This window comes from Euprymna scolopes, chromosome 31 (assembly GCF_053919585.1).
Source record: "Euprymna scolopes isolate OS-2025 chromosome 31, ASM5391958v1, whole genome shotgun sequence".
NCBI classification, from domain to species: Eukaryota; Metazoa; Mollusca; class Cephalopoda; order Sepiida; family Sepiolidae; genus Euprymna; species Euprymna scolopes.
The window spans coordinates 41,270,981-41,297,413 of NC_136512.1; the positions used below are offsets into that span (position 1 = coordinate 41,270,981).

Genomic DNA, 26,433 nt, shown 5'->3' on the forward strand with positions numbered 1-26,433 from the left:
TCGAAAAAGTTGATTATTCTGACTGGCCAAGCGCCACTGTATATGTTAAAAAGAAAAATAAGAGGATTCAGGTATGTACTGATTCTTCTACAAGCCTCAATGATCGTCTTATGGATCATAGTTATCCACTCTCCTCCACTGAAGACATTTTTACAAAGCTGAAGGGAGGGAAAATTTTCTCCAAAATTGATTTATCTGAGACTTACCTTCAGGTAAAAGTCAGTGAAGAATGTCCAAAGTATTTGTGTATCAATACCCATTTAGGACTCTTCAGACTCAAAAGGCTCCCTTTTGGTTTGAAGGTAACTCCAGCGTTATTTCAGCAAATAATGGACAAAATGCTTGCCAATTTAGACTTTGCAATCGCATATTTGGATGACATTCTTGTAAAGAGTAGAAATGTGCAGGAACATAAGGAGCATATCAGAACAGTTTTCCAAAGAATTAAGGAATTTGATTTCAAATTGTATCTTGGTCACATCATTGACAACCAAGGCAGAAGACCGGATCCTCAGAGAACAGAAGCCATTGAGAGGATGCCAGCACCTAGCAATGTTGCCCAGTTACAATCTTTTTGGGTTTATGTTATCTATATCCCAAAAATTCATAAGTTGAGAGCACCATTGAACGAATTATTAAAAAAAAGGATGAAAGTGGATTTGGTCAAAGGAGTGTCAAAGTGCATTCAAAGAGATTAAGAAATGCCTGCTATCTGATTTAGAACTGGCACACTTCAATCCACAGAAGGAATTGATTGTGGCGTCAGATGCAAGTGATTATGGTATAGGAGCAGTACTTCTCCATAAACTGGAAGACGGATCAACGAAGCCAATAGTTCATGCTTCCAGATCACTTTTGCCTGCAGAGAGAAACTATTCTCAAATGGAAAAAGAAAGTTTAGCAATAATTTATGCAATTAGAAAATTCCATAGATTTATTCATAGCAGGATTTTTACATTGCAGACTGACCACAAGCCCTTGTTGACTATTTTTGAATCTAAAAAAGGTATACCCACTCACACTGCAAACAGACTTCAACGATGGAGCATAATTCTGTTGAATTATAATTTTAAAATGGAGTACATTTCATCCAAAAATATCGGACATGCAGATGGACTATCCAGATTGATTCAAAAGTGTGCAGAACCTTTAGAGAGGAAAATGAACTCTCTAGACTGCTGTGCAACACGGTTTGAGACTCTAGATGACATCAATAAGGCAGCAGAAACAGATGAATTCATTGTACGAAAAACCAGGTGCAGCTAAATGACAAGTCAAAGAAAGACTAAAAAATTTCGCCATTTTCGATTTGCTCACAGACTTTATTGTATGCAGACAGAGTCGTCATACCGACTACACTGCAAAAGAGAATGATAAAAGAATTCTATAGCGGTCATCCAGGCATGTCCAGAATGAAGGCTTTGATGTGTGGCTATACATATTGGCCTAATATGGACCGGGACATTGAAAAAATGGTAAGAGAGTGTCGAGGGTGTTAGCTAGCAGCAAAGGCACCACCTGTACAGTTATAACCATGGCCGAAGACGGTTGCACCATGGATGGGGTTACACATTGACTATGCAGGTCCATGCAGCAAGCTACAACAGTAGCAAAAGTTCACAATTTACGATTTTGAATCTATGCTTCATTTATGCTGAATCATGCAAGTATTTAACTTCCTTTCTGGCTTATCCAATCAGTGGTCATGTTTCAAGTGAGGCTAAAGTGGGGAAAATAGAAACGGACATACAAACGGCCTACTTTTAAAGCGCCCACGTGTCTGCCTGTCATGCACATTGGATAGGAAAAAGAGAAAATCAGATGGTGTCTGTGATATTTAGCAGAAATGGTCTTATGTGATCCCGCGAGATTCACGTGGGTGAATGTAATATAAAGCAGGTCGCTTGGAGGAGTGGGGAAGTTACTCAGTGCATTGAAACAAGTGAAGGAGGTTCCAGTTCTACAGCTAGCATGCAAGTGAAGTTGTTAATAAGGAGATTCTTTCTTTTTCCAATCAGAATACCAATATAACACACATACACACCCACCTACATAACTACTTACACAGTCTGACTTCAACATCTGTGTACGCAAACATATTTTTATATATGGACTCCTTTTGTTTCCTTACCAACAAGACATTCATCCTATTCTTCATATATGAATTCTTTCTTCTACTTACAGAACATTCATTTACAACCACATAGACTTTCTAACCTTTTGTTTTCATTCATATTTATGGACGTATTCATTTACTTCTTTCATTCTGCTTTCCATATTAATGAAGATGATTCAATAAAGTTTCAAATGTTAGAATGACTTTGTCCATCTATTCTACAAATTGTAGTTATAGTAAGATGCAGGTATACTGTTCACATTTTATGCAGGATTTATCCAGGAATTTTTGTTTTACTGGGTTTTTATTAATTATTTTATTTATGTGTTATCTTCATTCTTATATATAAAGGGATCTCATTATTTCCCTGCCACTAAAGTTTTACTAAGAAAATCACCAAACACTTCCCAAACAAATCTTCCACACTTATAGCACTTTCTGCAAAATTATGCTTCTATTTCATCGCCATTTAAAAATTAAATTTATTCTGAACAAAATGTCCCTCAAAAATATGTCTTCCCATACAGAGAGTAAGAAACAGTTTTACTCTCTATTAATGAAGTCCTCTTAGTCCACTATGTTACTTAATTAACAAGAATAATACATGTTATTAATTCATTTCTAACCTCTTACTATTCGTAACATACTCCACCATATTTGAACATGAATGATAAGTGCTCCTTCCAATTTAAACTTATTCTACCTTGCATCCTGATTGTATTTGAAGAATAACAGATTATCATACTGCTTGATTTTAAGTACTGGACTCTGGCTAATACTAATACTTTCAGTTTACAACAATTTTTCCCTCTCAAAATTTAGTACAGAACACATGAGAGACAATATTGCAATAGTTTCCATCTCAGTCAATGACCATGGCTAATACACTTTAATGCTTCACTTCAAGATATTAAACGAGCAGGACCTATGTACTGGCATTGCCTGGTGGAAATATGATTCAAAGCCAGAACAGATTTAGTAAAGAACCTCACCCCAACCCCGAAAACAAATTAACCTATGATTATCTAATGTATTATTGTGAGTTACATAAATTACTGACTATGTATAAACAACAAAAAAAATATTAACACAGAGAGATGGTGGCGATTGCAAGTGGTAGCCACTATCAGCTCTGGAAAATTGTGTGCACTGGCGGAAGTGGCCAAAATGAAATTATGTGGCTTCCACTGTCATGCATTGTTTGGTAGTAGCAGTGCTAGCTAGCAGAATCCACTGGCTGTCATTTGGACATGAGTTGTTACTGGTGACTAATCTTGTTTTATGTTGGTTACTTGCCTTTACACCTGTCACAGTCGGTTCATAATCGTCACTATAAATCAATGGTGGACATGACCAATATTGGCTTAAGTTTGCTTCAAAATAAAATTGGCTGTCAAGCACTGTTGGTCAATGGTGTGTAGTGGTGTTTTGAGGCATTTTGATTGGCACAGGCTTCCTCTGCAACAATCAGTCATTGTCAGTCATTGTTGGCATCCATTTGACTGCTCCGAAATTAAATCGCTTGTCTTCAATTGTCAGACACTGTCAACCCATTCAATATCATGGCCTGCCAGTGCTGCAAACTGCTCACCAGTGCCCCCAAGTGCCATTAAATGACAATAGCAACCATAAAAGAGCACTATCTCCCAGTTACTGCTGACAACAGTCATAACTGCCACTGGATGACAGTGCCCACACATGGATGACAATGAGTTACTGCTGTATTAAGGCGATTACTTGTAACCACCAGTGCTCGCCACTGACATGTAGTAGTATTCTGAGGTGTTTGATGTTTGGAGGGCACAAGCTGCCTATGCAACAATCAGTCATTGTTAGTCACAATCATTGTTGGCATCCACTGAACTGCTCTGAAATGAAATCACCTGGCTTCAATTGTTGAGCACTGTCATCCAGTAGCAGGCACTGTAACCCAGCAGCCGTTATGACTGTTGTCAGTAGTAGTTGTGGGATAGTGCTCGTTTAAGGTTGTTACTATCACATGATGGCACTTGTGGGCCACTGACAGGCAGTTGCAGGCACTGGCATGCAGTTAGAAGCACTGGCTGGCACTGTTGTATTTAAGTGGTTACTTGTGGCTATTCAATTAAAAAGAAAGTGTATACAGTAATTGTTAGGCGCCCGCCATGATTTTACTGGGTTTATAAATAATATTATTTCAGCACAGTCCATATTCGGCATTTATTGACTTTAAATGTGAATGCAATTTATTTATTATACATAAATACCTTCACTGTTCGTTTTGTTTTTAAATAATACAATAGATAATTTTTTTTTTGTTTTTCATTTTTGCTTTTTCAAATAAATATATTTATTTAAATAAATTAGTATTTAGATTTGTTTTTTGTTTTTTTTATCTTTATTTATATGTCCAATTATTTTCCTGTAATGAACATGAAATATAATCATTTCTGATCAGTGTTCATGTTTTGATGTAATATATTTAGAAAAATCGAAATGAATTTTGAAGCATCTGAACTGTTGAATAGAAAATCCTTTTATTTCATGTATTTTGTATCCTCTAAACATCTACATATAGAAAAGACAAAACCGCCGCACATGTTTTTGTATGTCCAAGAAAGGTTTTTTTTGCCAGGCTTCTCTACGAAGTTAAATTTATTTAGAAGTTTCCTTATACTTCCTAGATTATAATATCTACGATTTGCGAACGGGTGTCGTCTACATATATTTTGAGCGACTTTTAAAAATTCCCTCTCTTCCATCCTTTCACATGTTTGTTCATCTTTTTCGTATAAATAAAGCAAAACTAATCAAAGCAAAGTGGATCGCCTGGTTTTCCGGCCAGGACCTCCACAAAGGTAATTAGCTTTGATCAATGTTGGGGAAACGCTTCATATCAGAAAATTGCTATTCATTTGGAAAGCACCCCCTTTTAGGGGAGAGCTGGTTTTCCCCAACATCGTAAGGAAGCAAAATATGGCGGAAAGCTGAAAGCTTAACTGGCCTTCAGCCGACGTTCATTTCTGCGTGTGCATGATTCTTAACTTATTCACTTCAAGTCAACTTTTTGATTGGCATCATTAAATTTGAACGCTTTTCACTTCCTGTGACTTCATAGCATAGCGGTAAGATGTCACGTTTTCTTTCACGCCTTCTCATCATAAGTTCGAGCCTGCCTCCCTACTAAAACTTTTTTTTTCTAAACAGACACCTACAAACACCCGAGCAATGCCGCTAGTCATATAAAAAAGACGAATATCAATGCAAAGAAGAATATCAATGCAAAGAAGAAGAAGGGACCACTTTTTGGTGGCTGCTAAAGAAACTGGCTCTCAGCCGCTTAAAAACAACTTCTTTATTAACGACGATAAAGAAGAAGTGTGAAAATGTCTGTATTCATTGAATCTGAACAGTTTTTTTGTTTCTCTGTACAAGAAACTAATTGACCTGTGTGCATTAGTCACCCTATGAAATATTTAGTAACGGTGTAAACTGGAATAGGAAGAGGACATAAAACTGATGTGCTACCACTTCTGACTTGTTTGAGAGAGTGTTTCTCTGCATCTTTTTGTAGAAATTTAGTATAATTTAAGGGATTTGATAAATAATAGTCGGAAAACATGCATCAGGTATAGACAAATAGCATGGCTATTTTGAATTAATGTGTGGCCCCAGTGTTTCTTTTCCTTTTCTGTCATTTTCTAGATGGGAATAATCCAGTCTATTTTATTATATATGAGATAAGACTTTTAGCATCCTACACCACAGAATAGAATGTACTTTTTATGCGATCACGCATGGTTTTACAAATTTGTCAGTGGGACTAAAGGTAGCTTTTATTAATATAAGTATATAATTACAATACTTAACTAAGCCTCTTCCTCTGAATGTTAATGCAATGGACTGTTCATGTTGGGCATGGATTTTCTTCAGATAATCTCCGTTCCCAGACAGCTAGTTTATAATAAATATTTACATATAATAACGAAGAACTGTAGAATTGAAGTTATTTATAGTTTATTTATGTGATATTTGTTACAAATTTCTACATTTGCTAATAACAGTTGAAGTTTATTCTTATTTATATTATGCTAGGTATACTGTGTTTTTATAAATTTCGAAATTAAAGCTTCAAATTACTTTATATTGGTCATATTTGAATTCTTGTTTAGTTTATTGTTTATTATACGTTTTATTGATTTTGTTTAGATATATGTGATTGTTATTACTATTATGCACTGGTTTTTCGGGTTTATACATCATTACCATATGATGGATATTATATTATGAATTTAATTAAGGCTTCCTACTAACATGATGAGACGACAATGATGATGATTTTTTTTAATGAAGTACACCATGTGCAACCTTGTCTTCCTATTAGTTCAACAATAAAAATGTTATGAATGCAGGAGGAGGGGGGGTAAGTCTCGTAGATGTCTCTTGTCAATTATTAATTTCACAGTTTAATCCCTGGAAATGTGCGAATATTCTTGTTTATTAAAAACAATTGAATTGTTAAATAAAAAAAATAGATAAGATAATAACTTCTTTCTTCTAATTTTTCTTTTTTTCTTCTGTTCTGTTTTTCTAACATATAAAATTATCTTGCCAAATTTTCAAAGTCAGATCCACATAGCTGACAACTCAAACTTGCTTATAACTATCCAATTTTTATTTAGCACTGTTGTAGCAGGTTATTGCCAATATAATAAGAGTTAGCTAAGATTTATTTTTAAAATTACTTAGTCCATATGAAACACTGAACTAATCATCTCTAAATAAAAATCAGCAAAAGGGATAACTCATTCGGAGAAATCCTTCTAGACGGAGGCAATTTTGATTTTATCCCAATTCAGAGTCTATTTTAGGAGAGCTGGATTTTTTCCTCATTAAAAAAATTAATTTTGTGTTGACAAGTACATAGGGACAGACGTATTATTCCAAATTTTAAGCAAAATAATACATTGTTTTTGTTTTTTTTAGATTTAAAAAGAAAATAACGTTTGAAGTGAAATAGTTATCCATTTTGTTGTTTAAAAATATAACTTGTGATAAAACCATTATTTACATGACAATCACAAGAACGACATCATGGAGAGTAAAAATTGAACCATCGATTTACTTTTGCCAACCTCATAACTAGCTTCCTCTCTATTTTGTCCTTTAGTCCTCACATTCCATAAGTAATATTTCTGGCAAAGGGAGAAGAAGTGCTGTTTTTTTAGATCAGCTGTGCTTTAAGTGCGTGGGGTTTAACAATTTTTAAGTCTCTCATAATCATCATCATTCAGCTGTTGATGTATCCATTTTAACATTTATTGAGGTGTTTGGGGCCTTTTTTGTTGATGATTCAATAGTTTTTAAAAAATCCCTAACATTAATCCTAAGTCATAAATTCAGCTTAACCTCATGATTCTGATTGTAAGGTAGTCAAAATGGTATCCGATTATGAACTCGTTTCCAGAAAATGAGAATATTTGAAAATTTGGTAATCGTGCAATATACTTAATAGGGAAAAAATAGGCAAAGAAAATAAATTTGTAAATAACTTTTAACAAACGCAAAATAAATTTAATTTTCTATGCTTTTTTGGGGAGGGGAGGGGGCATGTTTAAATGTTTGTTGTTGTAGATTTATTATTGTTTTGAAGGTAAAAGAATAATAATAATGGCCTACTAAAGTGAAGATTTGATATTTAACAGCTAAAAAATTGAAAATTAATCAAAAAATACAACTAAATGTCACCAATCAGTCAAATATCTAATTTTCAATCGATGTGTATATTTTTAACTTACTGAAACTGTTTATAAATTCATTTATTTAAAAATGCTTTGCACTATATTCGATCTTACATGGCTGACATTGTTTTTTAAAGCCTTTTAAACTGATACAAAATGTGAAAAACAAACACTTGAGAAAAGTTTTAAAACTGAAAAGCTACGCAGTTTGAAAGATTAAATTTTCTTGTGTTTGGTAAAAGTTATTTGGAGTAAATTTGTTTTCTAAACCTTTTTTTTGCTATACTGCACAATAACTGAAAACCTATAATACTCGTTTGTTTTCACAAAATATGCTAGAATCTTAATATTTTTAGTGGCCATTTTCAATATCAAGAAGCATATAAATATTAATTAAATAATAAAAATAATAATAAATAAAAATATGCGGATTTGTTTTTGTTTTTAATATTCATTTTATTTAAATGCTTTTGGGTTTAAATTCAGTAAAATTGAGCTTTAACAGTTTCGGAACCCATAACTTGATATAAACATGAACATTTCTTTCTACTAGCAAAGAGCATTCATTCAATCAACAGGCAAAAATCACTGCTCACACAAATACTCCCAACTGATTTTGCCGCTTCTCAAACGTTAGATGATTTCTCCCTCCTTTCCCACTAACAAGTGACCTGTTTTTATAAGGCATGCGCACATGATCTCGCGAGACTTCGTTCACTACAAAACGTCACGGCCGCCATGATAGACTCTTTCTTTCTTGACGCATGTGACTCACAGAACAGACAGACACGAGGACGTTTGTACAGTAAGCCATTTTCCCCACACTCCCCCCGGATCTCATGATCACAGAGATGGCAAGGGGGTGGTGATTGTCTTCGCCGGGTGCTTCTTCAAGGGGGGACAACACATGCCTCATCTTCACTTGTGCTTTTGTCTGCGGTCTGAGGGTCCAGCATCTGTCTCTTCTGGGAGGCTACTAATCTCAGAGTCACTGTCTGATGGTGGTGCTGCAATCCAGAACGATGCCTCGCTAGATTCTGACTGATTCGCTCATGTCGTCTAGTGATGGTTGCGTTACTAACCGTATGTCTTTAACATGACGGGGCACGCCGTCAACCCACACCACTTGTGGGCTGATTATTTCAGTGACTCACCCGACTCCATACCCTGTTGCGGGTTTTTGATCCACACAACATCATCTTTCCTCACTCTCTCTCTGGCTACTTCCAGTTCAGGCAGCGGGTTTGTCTCTATACCATTCACCCTGACATGATACCTATGTAATGTATCAGCCAGCGCCGTAGAGGGCGAAACATCATCTTTCAGGATTACATTGTACAAATAAACTGCCTCAAACACTGTGCAGCCTGATCTAGCCGTGATTGTTTTGACAGTTCGATGATTCCGTTCAATGATCCCATTTCCACTAGGTACATGGGCGCATCGAAACCTCAGATGTATGCCCCAGCTGTCAGTAAACTTTCTAAACTGCTCACTGGTAAATGCAGCACCATTGTCAAGCAATATCTCTGTTGGAGGTCCACATTCAAGGAAAATATTGTTTAGTTGATGGACAATAGTGACTGTATCTTGTCGACGCAGCATATGCTTTATGGCAAACCTTGATGGACCACAATCAATGAGAGTCAGGAAATCCTCACCATTGTGGTGAGTAATGTCTATCGCTAGCCGGCTTCAGTGGCTTCTAACTTCCAACTTCCCCTTTTCCCAGTTTTTCAAGTTCTGCCAGGTTTATGTGTTGAGAGTCCTTTTCTGGGTGCAACCAGCAAGCGTCTTCTACTACAGCTCCATCATGGACTAACAACACACCAATGGCAGGAGAGCTGCCAACACACCATCTGCCCCGTGCTGGATCTTCTTTGTGCACTCTGGTGAGGACCTCTCTGACCATTGTATTGAGATGGGCGTCATAAATTGTCATCCCATCCGGTGGTGACATTAAAGGCTCTTCGTTTGATGAATGCCACCGCAATACGAAGCCAACCACCCACAGGAAGATGTCCAACCAACTTTCTGCACAATGAAAATACGTTCCGTCGCGTGAAAACACAGGCATACCTGGGATTTCATTGCCTAGTTTCCAACACAGGACATTATCTTCTTCCTAGACCTGCAAACCAAGCACTCTTGCACTGTCCCGTAGCCTTTCTGAGAAGGCCAAAGTTGTGAAGATGTTCTTTTATGCATGTTGCAGGCACAATTTCTTCATCCACATACACATCGTCAATATATGCAGACGTTGCTCGCTGACTGCGCTCATCCTTAGTCAATATAGTGTCAACAATCCTTTGCATAATTGATAGTGCCACATTAAGTCCAAATCCCACGTGGGTTAAGCAATACCTTTCTCCCTTGATGAGCACCGTTTGATAGGGCCATAGTGACTGATGGACATGCACTTGAAGGTATGCTTTACGAAGATCCAGCACGGATACATTAGATCCTGCTTGTCGCCATTCTCTCAACTTCTCGGTACATACATCCACACAGGCTGTAAAAGGATATACGTGCTCATTTAGTTCCCGATAGTCGAGTACCGGCCTCACCTTCTGTTTATTATGCTGGATAACTGCCATTAATGGGATCAGACACTTTGGGGGCCCAATTCCTTCTCTGGATAGGGAACTAGCCATCTATTTTTTATCCAAGTCTGTAGTTCATTATCGTATTCTCCATGAACTCCAGGGGGAATTTTATATTCCGGAACCCTATTGTACAACTTCTCGGGTGGCTGCTCACCCAACCATTTCCAAAAACTGTCCAGGATCTTGTACGCTGGTCGAATTCCGCATGAAAGTCAGGCTGTTCCAGTTACATGGATGCACCCAGAGCAAGGCAGGCATTAGAGAAATGTGCCTTACCCTCACCATCAATACGGACACCACCCAATTCTTTGATAATGTCCATTCCTAACAGCAGGTTATAACCAAGAAGGTCCCCGCTCACAACCAGGGCTCATACGGTTATTGTAGGTCCATCACCAATACGTATACGAATGACACTAACTCCACAAGAGGCTAGTGTGCCCCCGCCAACTGTCAGTACTGGAATCCTCTTGTCCCATGCATCACAGCATGCCTCGCGCACGAGTCTGCGTGCACCCTGTGTCTATGAACATAAAGTGTTCACACCCATTCATGCGCACTCTCACTGCGGGTAGCGCCCTATTTGTCAATGATCTGGGGAGAATACTGGTGCTATAGTTTACTCCCTTTGTTTCCCGAACAACTCCTTGTTACGTGACCTAGCTTGCTGCACCGGTAGCAACGCATGCGTCTTGGCGTTTCCTGAGCAGACGTGTCCTTTACACTGCTTCGGCTTCGGCAGTCCCTAGAAAAGTGGTTTGGCCCAGCACATTTATAACAGCTTACGCCATCTTCTAATGGAGTAGATGCTTCTGTGGCTACTAGCACTGGCTTATCATCTTTTTCTTTTAAAATATTGCGGGCTCTAGCCAAAAATTCCTGAAGCCCAATCTCGCTAAGCCTTGACGATGCTTGTAGCAGTCGGCTGGTGTCGTCCGGGAGTCCTGTGAGAAAGGCACAACTTAATATGCGTTCAGTCACTCCACCAAACGGTGCAGCCAATCTCTTTAAATCCGCCAGGAAGACGTCCACCGTCTCATCCAACCCAAGCCGCTGCTTGGTGAACTGCCTCCAGGCAATAAAAGGGTCCATAGCAAAGGCTGCATATAGTACCTCTTTAACCTCCTCCAGAGTTCATTCATCCCTGAGCTGTTGATAAACGGAGTATGCCCCCTTGGTCAGCCTCAATGGGATGACAAGCGTGGAATCCTTTATTTTGCAAAGCCGGCAGACAAGCTCAGCTTTTTCCCACCACTCAACTACCGAGGGTTCGGCAGAGGAGCCATCGAACTCCGGTATCAATCTCAGATCAAACTTGTCCATTGCAAAAAAATGGGCCGAAATAGCCTGCAGTCAATCAATAGGCAAAAATCACTGCTCACACAAATTCTTCCAACTGATTTTGCCACTTCTCAAATGTCAAATGATTTCTCTCTCCTTTCCCACTAACAAGTGACCTGTTTTTATAAGGCATGCGCATGTGATCTCGCAAGACTTTGTTCACTACAAAACGTCACGGCCGCCATGATGGACTCTTTTTTTCTTTCTCGACGCGTGCGATTCACAGGACAGACATACATGAGGACGTTTGTATGGTAAGCCATTTTCCCCACACATGAACATTTATTTCTACTAGCAAAGAGCATTCCCTACAAAGTGATTTGATCACACAAGGACCAATAAGCCTCTAAAGCACGTTAATTTTAACTGGAACTTTGAAGAACTATTTCCAGAATAATCTTGATCTTTGATCATTAATTGATACTAAAGCTGGAATAACTTTTCAAAAAATGAATAGAGATCCTGAGAATTTCAGTACTTTGCCGGAAAATTACAAGTCAGTTCCGAAAATTGCCAAAACAGTTTACGGTTCAAAAGCCACTTTTTTTTTTATTTTTTTTTTTTTTAGGAATTTTCAATTTCTTTTTTTTTTTACTTTTGAGTGGCAGAATTTTTTTTTTTAAACCCTAAAATATTGAGTTTCCCAGCATGATAATTTTATAATAAAGATGATATGCAATAGCTCTAAAATATGTATTTATTTTTAAAGATTATGATATGCTGAACATATCTGTGTTAAAATCAAAGTTGTTGTCCAGAATCAAAGTGATTACAAAAACAAAAATACAGAAAAATCTTTACGGAAATCATGGAAAGAAAATATCATATCCCAAAAATCATATAAATTGATCAAGTAGTTTAATTTTATATAGAAAATCATTTTTTGTAAATGATTTTCAGCGATTTACTATTAATACTAGCCATAATAAGGCTGATTTTGATCTCTATTTCTGAAGAGGTTGTTAAAGTGAGGTAACCAGTATGAATTTCAAAGATGGCGGACAAAGACACATCATCGCTTTATCATTAAATTTGATTTACTTAGTTAAAAAAAAAAAAATCGTGACAGGTATGTACATCAAAAGATTTTCTATACTTTTGTATTTTAATTAGGTTGAATTCTAGACAAACACTAAAATCAATTTAGCATTACATATAATGTAGGGAAATTTTTTTTTTTTTTAATCAGTAGCAGACATACTGGCATATTTCCAATGCTCTTGTGCATTTTAGGTTTGAGGAACTATTTTTTGTTTTATTTTTGAAGAATTCTACAGGGAGACAATTAAAGGAATTGTTAAAGTTTTGTGTAAACAAACACTAAATTAGCAGTAACATAAAACAAACCATTATCTGAACATTTATTAAATTAAACATTTTTTTTTTTTTGCCTTTTATAAAATAATTAGAATTTCGAAATAAATTACAAAAGGCATTGTTTTGCATTTACATAGATATGTACAACATAAAACAATGAACAAACTTTTTCAACAATGTATAACGCTAACAGTTCAGCCCGGCTTTGTCCGAGCCTTATGTACTCTTAATAACTTTGCATACGTATGTATATATATATATATATATATTAAGAAGTTTGTATTCATGTACAGGCAAGCTACATTTAAAATTTCTAGTGTTTGGACCAAAAATTAGCAGAGGAGTTTGGTAAAGTTTTCAAAGCTCAAATCGTTGAACTTTGATCCCTTAACAAAATTTCTGGCCAAAATCTGATTAAAAAATTTTTCCCAAATCTCAACACTTTTGTTTAATCTCGAGTCTGTAGACTAAAAATTGACAGAGTAGTATGCTAGGGAAATGTGCACACACACAGAGGCAATATTACTTTGATAGAATAGATTAATTTACAATTAATCTCAAACCCAAAATTATTTGCTACTAATTTACTATTATTCTTAAATCCAAACTTATTTACTATCAATTCACTAATAATGTCAACCCAAAATTATTTGCTATTAATTTACTATTGCTCTCAACTCCAAATCTATTTACTAATAATTCACTATTAATCTCAAACCCAAAATTATTTGCTATTAATTTACGACTGTACTAAACTCCAAATCTATTTACTAATAATTCACTATTAATCTCAAACCCAAAATTATTTGCTATTAATTTACGATTGTACTAAACTCCAAATCTATTTACTAATAATTCACTATTAATCTCAAACCCAAAATTATTTGCTATTAATTTACTATTGTACTCAACTCCACACTTATTAAATAATAATTCGCTATTAATTTGAAACCCAAAATTATTTGATACAAACTTACTATTACTCTTAAATCAAAACTTATTTACTATTAATTCACTACTGATCTCAAACTGAAAATTAATTAATTTACTATTGTCCATACTAATTTACTAATAATTCACTATTGATCTCAAACCCAAAATTATTTGCTATTAAATTACTATTAATCTCAACTCAAAATCTATTTACATTTAATCACTATTAATCTCAAACACAAAATTATTTGCTGCTAATTTACCATTGTTCTCAACTACAAAACTTATTTACTATTAATTCCAACGGATCTCAAAACCAAAATTATTTGCTATTGATTTACTATTGTTCTTAACTCCAAAAATATTTACTCTTAATTCACTATTAATCTCAAACCCAAAATTATTTGCTATTAATTTATTATTACTATCAACACCAAGCTTATATACTACTTGCATTTCTGCCCGGCTTTACTTAGGCCGTATGTACTGTTCCTAACTTGCCCTACGTGTGAATATTCTTCATGTAAGATTTCAAATGTTTAGATCAAAATTTGTCTGAGTAATTTCATAGAGACTGCAGAAGTCAATTTATTTTACATTTGGCCCATATTTTGACCCCTTAACATTTATTATTATGGTTTCAAATCAAAACACAAAGTTTTACCCATATCCAAGTTACCTAAATTTTAAATTTCAAGTCTTTAGACCCAAAATTGGCAGAGGAATTTGGTAGAATCTGCAAAGGTCAACTCTTTCAACTTTGACCCTTGGCAACAAAATTTTCGCCCCAAAACTGATTAAAATACTTGCCAAATGTTTGAATACTTGTTATGTATAAATTTCAAATGTTTAGACACAAAATTGACTGAGTAGTTTGCTAGACACAACGTAAAGGTTAAATCTTTTGAACTTTGACCCCTTGGCAGCTCAAATTTTCAACTCAAACCTATCTCTGAATACCCTTTATGTAAAATTTCAAGTGTTTAGATCAGAAATTGGCTGAGTAATTTGGTAGAGACCGCAAGGATTCAACTTTTTTTATTTTAAATTTTATTCCAATTTTGACCCCTTAACATTTGTTTTTGTGGGCTCCAATCAAATTAAAAAGTTAGATCCATGTCCAAATAACCTAGGTTTTAAATTTCAAGTATTTTGATCCAAAATTGGCGGAGGAGTTTGGTAGAGTTTTCAAAGATCAAATTGTTGAACTTTGACCCCTCGACAGCCAAATTTCTGGCTGAAAACCAATGAAAAACATTTTTCCAAATCTCAATATCCCTTACGTCAAATCTCTAGACCAAAAATTGTGAGAATTATTTGGTAGGGAAATGTACACAGACACACACACAGACATTTTCACTTTTATAGATAGACTAGCATTTCAGCCCGGCGTTGCCCAGGTGTTTGGAGGTGTGTGTTTAGCAAAAAAAAAAAAAAATAAATAAATAAATAAATAAAATAAAAGTGGTAGTAGGAAAGCAAGCTCGAACCCGTATCGCAAAGGAGGAAAAGAATGGGGAAAAAATGTGACGTCTTTGCTGTTACAACCACCGCCAAACCGGAAGTGACGTAGGTTTTAATTAAGGCTAGACAATCGAAAGGAGAGGATGACTTTCGAAAATATTGACGAAAAAAGCGATCCCCTCTAGAAGTGCCCAGTTGAAGGTGAAGAGATTAATGTTTTTAGTCAATTTTTCGATATTTGTCGTCTGAAGGGTCGAACTTCAAAACAATACTGATCTAGTAAAAATCCGTCGCTTGTGTCGAAAGTTTTAGCCAGACATGCAAACATACATACATACATACATTTATATATTGGTAACTCAAATTTTCGACCTAAACCGATTAAAAAGCTTGCTCTATCTCTGAATACCCTTTATGTCAAATTTCAAATGTTTATACCAGAAATTGTTGAGTAATTTGGTAGAGACCGCAGAGGTCAATTTTTTTTTTTAACTTTGACCCCTATTATGACCCCTTAACATTTGTTTTGGGCTCAAATCAAGTTATTAAGTTAGATCCATGTCCAAGGAACCTACATCCAAAATTTCAATTGTTAAGACCCAAAATTGGCGGAGGAGTTTGGTAGAGTTCTCAAAGGTCAAATCGTTGAACTTTGGCCCCTTAACAGCCAAATTTCTGGCCGAAAACGGATTGCAAAGATTTTCCCAAATCTGAATACCCCATATATCAAATTTCAAGTCTGTAGACTAAAAATTAGATTTGGGCGCTTTTGAAAGAGATAACTATTTTACTAAAATACTCATTGTTTTACACGGGAATTTGGGACGTTAAAGCGAACGTAAAACATTTAACATTACAAAAATATTAACAAAATAAAGCTGACCATGAATGCACTGAAAAAGTCACTTCTGATTAATTGTAAATTAAATAAAGTAGTTGGTTTTGTTTAATAAAGATAACAATTCCTCCGCAATTAGCGTTGTATTTTCCTTTTGTTGTTGTTAATGTTGTTTTTTTTGTTTTTGTTTTTTTGTAATATTAAAACTTCGTCACATTAACTGACTTTTCCAAAGCATTTTTGTAATGTTAAAACTTTATTACATAAAATAAAATAGTTGAAAAACAAATCACTTTTTTTTCTTACAATTTATTAGAAGTGACTTTTCCAGGGCATTCATCGTCAAGACAAAATATTTTTTTTTTTTTTCATTAATGCTTTTGTAATGTTAAATGTTTTGCGTAAGTTTTAGCGACCCAAATTTTCGCATGCAAACAATATATGGATCTCTTAGTAAAATGGAGTTATCTCCCTCAGACTAGTGAAGAAATGTTAATAGAAAAGTCTAAGAAAAATAAAATTCTGAAATGAATAAAAGTTGTCATTATATGATAATGTATTACTTTTTAAAAAAAATTAAACTTTCATAATGAATCAAAATATTCGTTAAAAATTATAAACTTTAAGAACTTCTGGAATTATACTCTTGTTCCGGGTTGAATTTTTCAAAAATGAAGACGAAAAGAATGTCATCCAAACCTAAAATGCACAAGTACAAATCGGCATATTGGAAATATGCCAGAATGACTTGACATTCAGTATGTCATTGTGTTCTGCATATCGCCTTTCCAATAAAATTATCACGTTGGGAAACCACTCACCTAACTCTTCGTATGCCTTTTTTTTTTTTTTTTGTTTTACATTTTCACCCCAAACAAGGCACATTGCCACTTTGTTGTAGGGGGCTACTATCAGGGACATAGGCATCAGGGGTACTGTGTAGGGAGTTGGGCAGCAAGCTGTCAGTTCACGTTACACTTGAACTTCTGCATGTCAGTACAGTTGGGGAAGCACGGACCCGGAAGGGAATTCCAAAGTCTAGCTGTCCTGGGGAAGAAACTACTGGAGTAGAAGGCTCTCTTACATCTAGGGATCTCTACTGTGAAAGGGTGGGATTTAGCTGCTTGTCAAGTTTGTCTGGGGTATTTACGTCGAGGGGGCATAAGTGCTTGCAGTTCGTCAGAGCATTAACCGTTAAAGTACTTGTAGAACAGGCAGAGGGATGCAACATTTCGTCGATGGGACAGAGGCTGAAGTTTAGATGACAGTTCAGGACCTATCAGATTGGCGACTCTTTTGAACCTTATCTAGGAGAAAGAGACTAGTGGCAGATGCACCAGCCCAAATATGACAGCAATACTCCATACATGGGCGAATGGTGGCCTTATAGAGGTATAGGATACTTTCGGTCGTTAGTATCTTTCTAGCATGGTAGAGAGAACCCACCTTCTCTGCGGCGGTCCTGGCGATACTCTCAATGTAATTGTACCAACTCATGTTTCCTGTGCGTGTTAGGCCGAGGAGTTTAAAAGATGTACTTTCAGATAAAGAGTCATTGGCCATTGCTATTGGTTGTAGAGAAGGTTTTTTGTAATTATTGAAGGAAACGAGTTTAATCTTGGCAACATTGAATGTGACCATCCATTTATGTTCCCATTCCACTACAGATCGGAGATCATCCTCTAGTGTTTCTGCCATTTCTTTAGATATGTGTTCATTTGTTTTCCTGTCATTTGTTTTGCTTAGTCTCGTCTGCCTTTTCATACTTTTTTCGCGTCTTTCAAATCGTAAACTACTTCGGCCATTTCAGGGACTGACTAAATTCTGTCAAAGTAATGAAATCCACTTGATATTAATTCATTATAAATGCTAAAAGTCAGTGCATATTGATGGATTTATTTATTTATGCATGTGCGTGTTAAATTGTGGGGGTTTTCTTAAGGTTTACACTTATTAAAGAAAAAAAAAATACAGAAAAATCTTTACAGATTTTACAAACTTGTCACGAAATGAAGAAAAAATGTATTCGGTAAATCTGACTATTTGAATACCCTGGCCAATAGGCAAATCACCGCTAAAAATGTCGTCCGCGTCCATCAAACTTAACGACCGAACCGGAAACTTGGAAACGAAAATTATTTATTTTTGCTGCACTTATTTTATTTATTTTAGTTCAGGTAATTATTTACCAGAAAAACTGTATTTCACTATTAAATTTTCTTCTCTTTCTTACTAAAATAAAATTGTTAATTCTTTTTCTTTTTCTTTTTTCCCCCATGCGTACTTGAATAAAATTCATTGAAAATGACACGAAATATAAAAGAAACATAACACTAAAACAGTAAATAAAATGACTCAACTCATTAAATTTAAATTGATGTGGAACTGCACTTATTTTTATTTATTTTAGTTCAGGTATGCATTTTACCAGAAAAGATGTATTTCCCCTGTTATTTTAGTAAGAACCAATTACTATTTCGGTCATTGTGTGTACTGCTTGTCCAACCTTGAGAGGTTGGGGGTATTTATTCGAAAAGGCATTTTCTTACTTTTTAACCTCCCCACTTTAAGAACGGCTTTCGGAATAAACACCTTTTGCAGGTTGGACAAAAGCAAGCAGTGCCAGTGCAGTATTGACCGAAATAGTAATTGGTTCTTACTAAACTAACAGGGAAAATACATCTTTTCTGGTAAATGTGTACCTGAACTAAAATAAATAAAAATAAAATAAGAGTAACAAAAATAAATAAATAAATAACTTTCGTTTCATTTCGTTTTCGAGTTTCCGGTTCGGCCTTTAAGTTTGATGGATGCGGACAATTTTTTTAGCAGTATTTTGGCCAGGGTATTCCTCCAGTCACATTTACCATGAATCCCTTATAAGGCTGATTTGAATTGAGTTGCCCCCCCCCTTATCTATCTTGGCTCAAAAAATCTACTTGATTAATTTATGATTTGAAGTATAACACTTTCGTTCTGTGACAGGATTTTAAATCAGTAGCAGACATACTGGCATATTTCCAATATGGCCTGTCGACACTTGTGCATTTTAGGTTTGGAGGACTATTTTTTTTTTTTTTTTTTTTTGCTTAATTTTTTTTTTAAATTCCAAAAGGGAGATAATTAAAATAAATTATCTCGATAGTTCGAATTGATTTGTCCCCCTTATTTACGCTGGATCAAAAAACACGGTCTATCAAAAACCCTACGTTTTGCTTCGCCATAAAATTTTGTTTTCTTAGATTAAAACAAAAACTACTTGACCAATTAATGTGATTTTTGTAACAAGACATCTTCGTTTCGTTACGAATACGTACATCAAATATTTTTCTGTAGACTTTTTTCTTCTTTTTTTTTTTAATAAGTGTAATTTTAAATAAGTATCATATATCCACCTGTATTATTACTTTTTGCTGCTTTGCTTTTTTTAGTACTTACCGATGCCTCATCCGTCGATTACGGAGTTTTCGACCAGTCCCAGGACTTCTCGAAGGTGTCCAGGGATCCAGAGTTGTCGTGGAAGATTTCGGACTGGGATACAGTGAAGACGAAGAAGACATCTTCCTTTCTTTTCCAGCAAAAGATATCCACTGACGACGACGTGAATGGCAAATATACGTTCATAATACGAATGAAAGATTTCGACCGATTCAAGCAATTACTCGAAAAAATGACGAAGTTTGGAGGGGAGGTGGAATCACTGAATGTTTGTTTATTTCTTAAAATAGAAAAAGGAAAACCATTTTCCCCCCACCGATATGAAATCAAAATTTAAAAAAATAAAAATAAAAAAACTTGCTCGAGAGAGAGAGTAAAGAAAATGAAGAAAGGCAGGGAGGAGGAGGGGTCTTTAAGGGCAGGTGATTTTATGATGATATTGCCATTAAGATTAGGGTACAATTAAAATAAAAACTAACAGTGGTCAAAGTTTTGTTTTTGACTTTTTAGTGATACTTTTTTGTAGGTCACTCTAACCTGAGAAGGATTTAATTTTTTAAACAGGCACGAGTTTTTTTTGTTTTTTTTTTGTTTCGACAAATCCTAGGTAAGCTAAAACAAATCTACATCGACCACTTTTCCTTTGTCGAGATACAAAGTGTAGTATCTGTTCTGATACTACACTTCATCTTTCCTGATCACTTCAAAACTAAGGCATTTTTTTTTTTTTTACATTTTTGTCCCAATCGAGAATGCCCGCTTTTTTTTCTTTTTTTTTTTTTTTGTGTGTGTGTAGCTGGATTTTCCCAAACGTTAAAACCCGATCTTACATTTGTCCTTGTAAGTAGGTAAATAAATAATTAGGGAGAGAAAAGTGTCATATTAATGAGTAATTGCAACTGTAGAAATGATTTATAGCAAGGCTTTAAAAAAAAGTATTACTTTTGTTGTTGTTGTTGTTGTTGTTAGAATGTTTTGTGCCTATTTCGTTGAGGATCGGGTACTTTTTTTTGTCGTTGTTTGTTTTGTTTTGTGCATACACACACGCACAGACTCCAATAATTTTAAATTCCAATAAAACCTTTTTAATCGCTGGAAGAAGAAAAATGGTCGCGTGTTTAGTAATTTTGTTAGTAAATATTTTTCTCCTGAGAAGACAAACTCTGATAATATATTAAAATCCGGAAGAAAAAGAAAACAAGTACAAACTGTTGTTGTTAGTGAGTCCGATGTAGGGGGGGGGGGGCTCGTAGTTGGTTGTTATTCAAACGGACAGGGAAATGTTAGCTTTAAGTTAGACTTGTGAAATAAGAGGTCAAAGGTTGAGCGACATGCTTGTGTTTGTCAGTGTGTAGCCGGTCACCACTCATTAATTGTTAGTAATTGTGTTTAACTTACCCGGCTGCTTGCATTGTCTTTGTGTGACGCTCTTGTTTAGCGTGCAAGAGAGGGATACGAAATCTAATTACGCCAGGATAGGTAGGAGAGCGTGGAGTAGGGTGGAGGTCCATGGTCGAGGCACATGACGACTTAAGTGTAAAGAGGGGGGGGGGGTTGTGGCGAGGATTAAATAATACGCAGCATAACAGGTGAGTATTTGGAGTCTAGCATCAGTTGTGTCAGGTAAACGGGCCGGCGATTTAAAAAGAGCCCATCATAGCGTGGGTAGTTAGAAAAACTATATTTTGTGATAAGTACGCGTTTGTCAGACAAAAGGAAGACAAAATCTTTGGTTCTTACTTAGAATTCAACCTAATTTTAAAAAAATTAAAAATACAAGAAAATCTTTATTATGTACATACCCATCATAGAACGAAGATGTCATATTTCAAAAACCACGTAAATTGATCAAGTAGTTTTATTTTTAATGAAGAAAATAAATTTTTATAAGTAAGCAAATGGAACTATCTTGTGTCACCATCTTGAAAAAACAAGGGCCAATCTTTACATAACCTCTGTCCATCAGATGCCTTTCTGGTAGCAGTTGAACAGACTCAAAAACACACAACACAAACTAAGTAACATTTAACATTATTCGTGCCTAGTTCTCTATGACTTTGGTATTGTAATTGGTACCTTAATGTATTCCTTTTTTAATACTCATGTTGTAGGTTTCAGTAGCAAGCCCTTTTTGAAATCAACAACATAAGTTATGACACTGTAAACTACTATCTCCCCCTGAAAAAGATTTGAGCTGACAAAAGACCTGACACTTAAAGAACTTATTTGAGCTATCTTAAAAGATAGCTTAAATAAGTGTTTTTATGCTATTCTAAACAACAAAGAAAGTCGTTGGTACCAACAAAAAATGGCTTACCTTAAGGTACTGTGCAATGAACCAGAACACTGAGCAGTTCATTTATGCTGATTACCTTTATGAAATATCCCAAGAGAGTATGTTTGAATCTGTTAAAACCTCAACTCAGTTTTAGATGAGCTAATTCTCTACTATGAGAGTAACCATTTGCATGCAAACCCTGCAAAAACTAAAGTCTGCTTGTTTACTCTCAGGAACTGGAAAGCCAAGCAACCTTTAAACATTACATGGTCTAGAATAAAACTTGAGAATCACACCAACCCTGTCTACTTAGCGTAACTCTGAACTGTGCTCTTATTAAATAAACATAAAAAAGACAAAAATGAAAGTCAGTTCCAGAACAACATCCTACAGAAACTTGTCAACACGAGTGTAGAACCACAGTAGAGACAATAAGACTTACTGCTTTGGTCCTGTACGATTCCTTTACAGAGTATGCATTTTCTGTTTGGGAGAGATCAATGCATGTCAAAAAAATAAACTCAGCATTGAACAATGCCTGCCACTTGATCACTGACTGCCCGAAGCCTACCAACTTGAACAACTTCCTGGCATTGTACCTACAGATGTGAGACAGGAAGTTGTCAAATGAGTAGAAATTACAAGGACTATCAATAATGAATGCCACCTCGTGGACGTGAAAATGACTGAAGTCAGGGAGAAGTTTCCTCAGCTATGTCAAACCTCTAATAATATCTTAGGAAGAGACCAGACTACAGTTATAGAATGGGCAGATAGAGAATTGGTCCACCTCCTACTAACATGGGAATCTCTCCTACTGAGATCCTCTCTCCTGGTTCATAAGTACTCTATCTCTAGCGGAAAAGACTACCACCTGAGAATAGGAATGGGAGGATCAAAAGTTACTATATCTAGATCGGGATACAAAACTGACTCAACTATCTGCAAATGTGGAGAGGAGGACCATATGATGCAACACTATCTTGTCTGCTTTCTACTGCCCAACCGCTGCAGCTTAAAAGATCTGGCAGAGTGCAACAATAATGCAAAGGTCTGTGTAAAAAAAAGTGGGTAACTGTTGTATAAGCACATACTTCAAAAACATGCAAAGAAAGAAATTTTTTAAAAAGTACTTATGTGTGTTCTTTTACGTTTATCTTCAATAAAATTCAACTGTTTTTTTTTTGTTGTTTTTCTTTCTTTTTGCTATTATCCATTTCTCTTTATTTTTTACTAGCCTGGGTGCCCGGCGTTGCCCGGATATTTTGAAGTGTGTGTTGAGCAAAAAAAGAAAAATGTAATAGTAAGCAGGCAGATTCGAACCCATACCGCAAAGGCGACAAAGAACGTGAAGATAAAAAACGTGACGTCTTTGCTGTTGCGCCCATTGCCAAACCGGAAGTGGCGAAGGTTTAAATTAAGGCTAGTCAATTGAAAAGAGGGGATGACTTTCGGAAATATTTGGCGAAAAAAGCAACCCCTCCCTGTAGAAAAGTGCCCAGTTGAGGGTGAAGAAATTAATGTTTTTAGCCAATTTTTCGATATTTGTCATCTGAAGGATCGAGCTTCAAAACGATACCAATCTCGTGAAAATCCGTCGCCTCTGTCGAAAGTTTTAGGCAGATAAACATGCATAACATACATACATTTTAACAAGCAGGTGAGATTTATATTACGCATTAGTGGTGCCATCTATTTGTTAGGCCCAGAACTTACTGAGTGATGTGTTAAAATTCTTCCTTTGTTATCGATCATCGTCAGATATGGTTTAATGCCCATTTTATAGCCTATCATGCATTAAACAGCTTTGTACAAATTGATTTCAAAATTAATCAATCTCTAGCCAGGTCTTTATATTTATTACTCTTTCTATCAAGTTCATTCTACCATGTATTCCTTAGTCTTCTCCCATGAACTGACACTGCTACTTCAACTGTTCTACATCTATGAACACAAGTCCTTTTATTCATTCTTGGCCATACCATCAAAGTTTCTCGTTCTGCACATATCTCTACACTGTCTAGATTCCATCTTCTCTTGAACTCATCAGATCTAAGACTGTCTTTAAGACTCACATTACACATCCATTGTATCATTCTCATTATTTCTCTCCATGCATGTTCACGGAGCACATCAGTCAAGTTTCTCTTCCATACATCCTCGCTACATATAAATACTAAATAGACTCTTCCCTCGGTGGACAATACTAGCACTCGTTTGATTAGTAATGACAGAAGTTTCCTGAAATTACTGGATCCATTCTTAAGTTAGTAATAAGAGTTTGTAAACTTTTGTTTATTTGGTTGTCCAAGTCCATATTTACTTGCCTTACAGGAGCAGAGTTAGACACAAGATTAGTTTTCAATCTGAAAAAAATGAGGAATTTAGATTGGGATGAAATTTAAAATTTTGTTTGTAGCCTGAAACCCAGCAAGTCTAATTAAATATTTTGTGTGTGTGTGTGTGTGTGTGTGTAAAAATTATCTAGATGTATGTGTATGCTATTAAAGTGTGTGTGTATATGTGTGACTTACTGCTTGTAGTAGCAGTATTTTTCAGCACATCAAACAAGATCATAATTAAAGTATTTAACTGCTTCAGACAAAAAAGATTATATAGAAAGAAGCAAACCACTAAAACAGTTATACAAAAAGTGAAAATCGAATTACAGGTTCACTAAAGCATAAAGCTTCATACCAATTTATATGAAAAGAGCATTTCCCCAGATTATTAAATAAAAGATTTTCATGGGTTTTAATCTCTCTCTCTCTCTCTCTCTCTCTCTCTCTCTCTATATATATATATATATATATATATATATATATATATATATATATATATATATATATATATATATATATACACACACACACCAAAAATATTAGCAGCAGCAGCCATTAAAGCGTATATGCAAATTGACGAGTGTGCATGCGCTGGTGTCATGAGAAGGAAAAGGAGAGAAAAAGGAAAAAAAGACAGCATGTGGTTAAGCAAAGGCAGTGACCGGTGTTTTGACTCGTGTGTGGTGATAAAAAAAAATGCACCGTGGAGTCAGCGAAATGCGTTGTTGGAAATTACTGGAATAAATACTTGTATTCATCTTTAAAAAAAAATGCTGAGATGTATTATGTCTTTTTTTTTTTTGTTCCTGCAATAGTACTAGAACGTGTGGATGTGAGTGGTTGAAATATAATGACACAGTTAAAGTGTAAAGACCGCATTATATATATATATATATATATATATATATATATATATATATATATAAAATGAGAAAGAAATGAACCATAATCGAATGTTAAAAAAATAAAAATAAATAAAAAAAGTAATACATCAATCGATTAAAAAATCACGAAGGGTAATACACCCGAGAAAAAAGTGGGTATTTATTTGCTCCCCCACCGAGCAAATTAGGCACAAGGCCAATTTTTAATGTGAGGAGTGAAGGGAGGGGGAAGGGAAAAAGGGGACCAGCTTGGGAAAATCTTTGTAATCCGTTTTTGGCCAGAAATTTGGTTATTAAGAGGTCAAAGTTCAACGATTTGACCTTTGAGAACTCTACCAAACTCCTCCGACAATTTTGGGTCTAAACACTAAATGTTGTCCACAACATTGGATACAGTAATTGGGCGAGGATGCTCAGGATCGATGCGAGCCATCACTTCGCTGACATACAACCAGTACTGGTGGAGTTTGCGGCAATCGAAGAAAGCGTGATCAGTAGTTTCTACGGCCGTTGTCCCACAACGGGGACAATCAGGCGACTCCAAAAACCCGGAACTGCATTGTATGTTGTTGAGTGGAAGTGCATTTTGGGCCAATCGCCAGGTCAGAGAGAACTCCGAATTGTTCAGATAACTCGAACCCGGCGCTCAGCTCCACACGGAGCGGATCTCACTCTGCTGCCAACCCAAATGCGCGCATAACAGGATCAGCGGCGGCCCTCTTCACTAGATCCTCTTCACTAGATCTCTAGTTCCCTATGGGTAGCAGTCACAAGGTCGCTGGACCTTGGTAGTCGTTTTAGCGCGGCTCGGCACTCTTTCATGTAGGCAGATTCTCCCCACGGCCTGCAACGGCTCTCAATAGAAGGGCCGAGAACGAGGTCGGGAAAGGCGGCAGTAACCACGGGGTGCCACGGTTGGTCATCTTGCATATAGTGGCTCAGGAAGGCCAGCATCTCGATGACACTTCAAGTCCGGCATTCCCAAGCCTCCCTCACACGGGCGTTGAATACAGACCTGTCTGCTCACCCAGTGTCTTCCTCTGTCCCAAAGGAGCGAGGACAAGAGCTTTTAGGTGTTGTGCAGGCAGGGGAAGTATGGCCAGTCGGTAAAGGATGAGAGGAATGACGTAAGTGGCGCACGCCTCAGCTCTACCCT

General features: G+C 36.0%; 1 protein-coding gene across 2 annotated transcripts in view; it reads right to left on the minus strand.

The window, feature by feature from the left end:
* Positions 1-21,321, minus strand: part of LOC145255702 (uncharacterized) — a 93,468-nt gene extending 72,147 nt beyond the window's left edge. The window contains exon 1 of one of the 2 annotated variants that reach the window (XM_080114290.1): positions 21,172-21,321. In XM_080114290.1, coding sequence (XP_079970416.1) covers positions 21,172-21,284 — 113 coding nt within the window. In that variant the 5' untranslated portion in view covers positions 21,285-21,321. Of the gene's footprint in view, positions 1-19,773; positions 20,041-21,171 lie in introns of those variants that run through there. The other variant, XM_080114289.1, reaches the window with a different exon arrangement.
* Between the last annotated feature and the right edge of the window lie 5,112 nt (positions 21,322-26,433).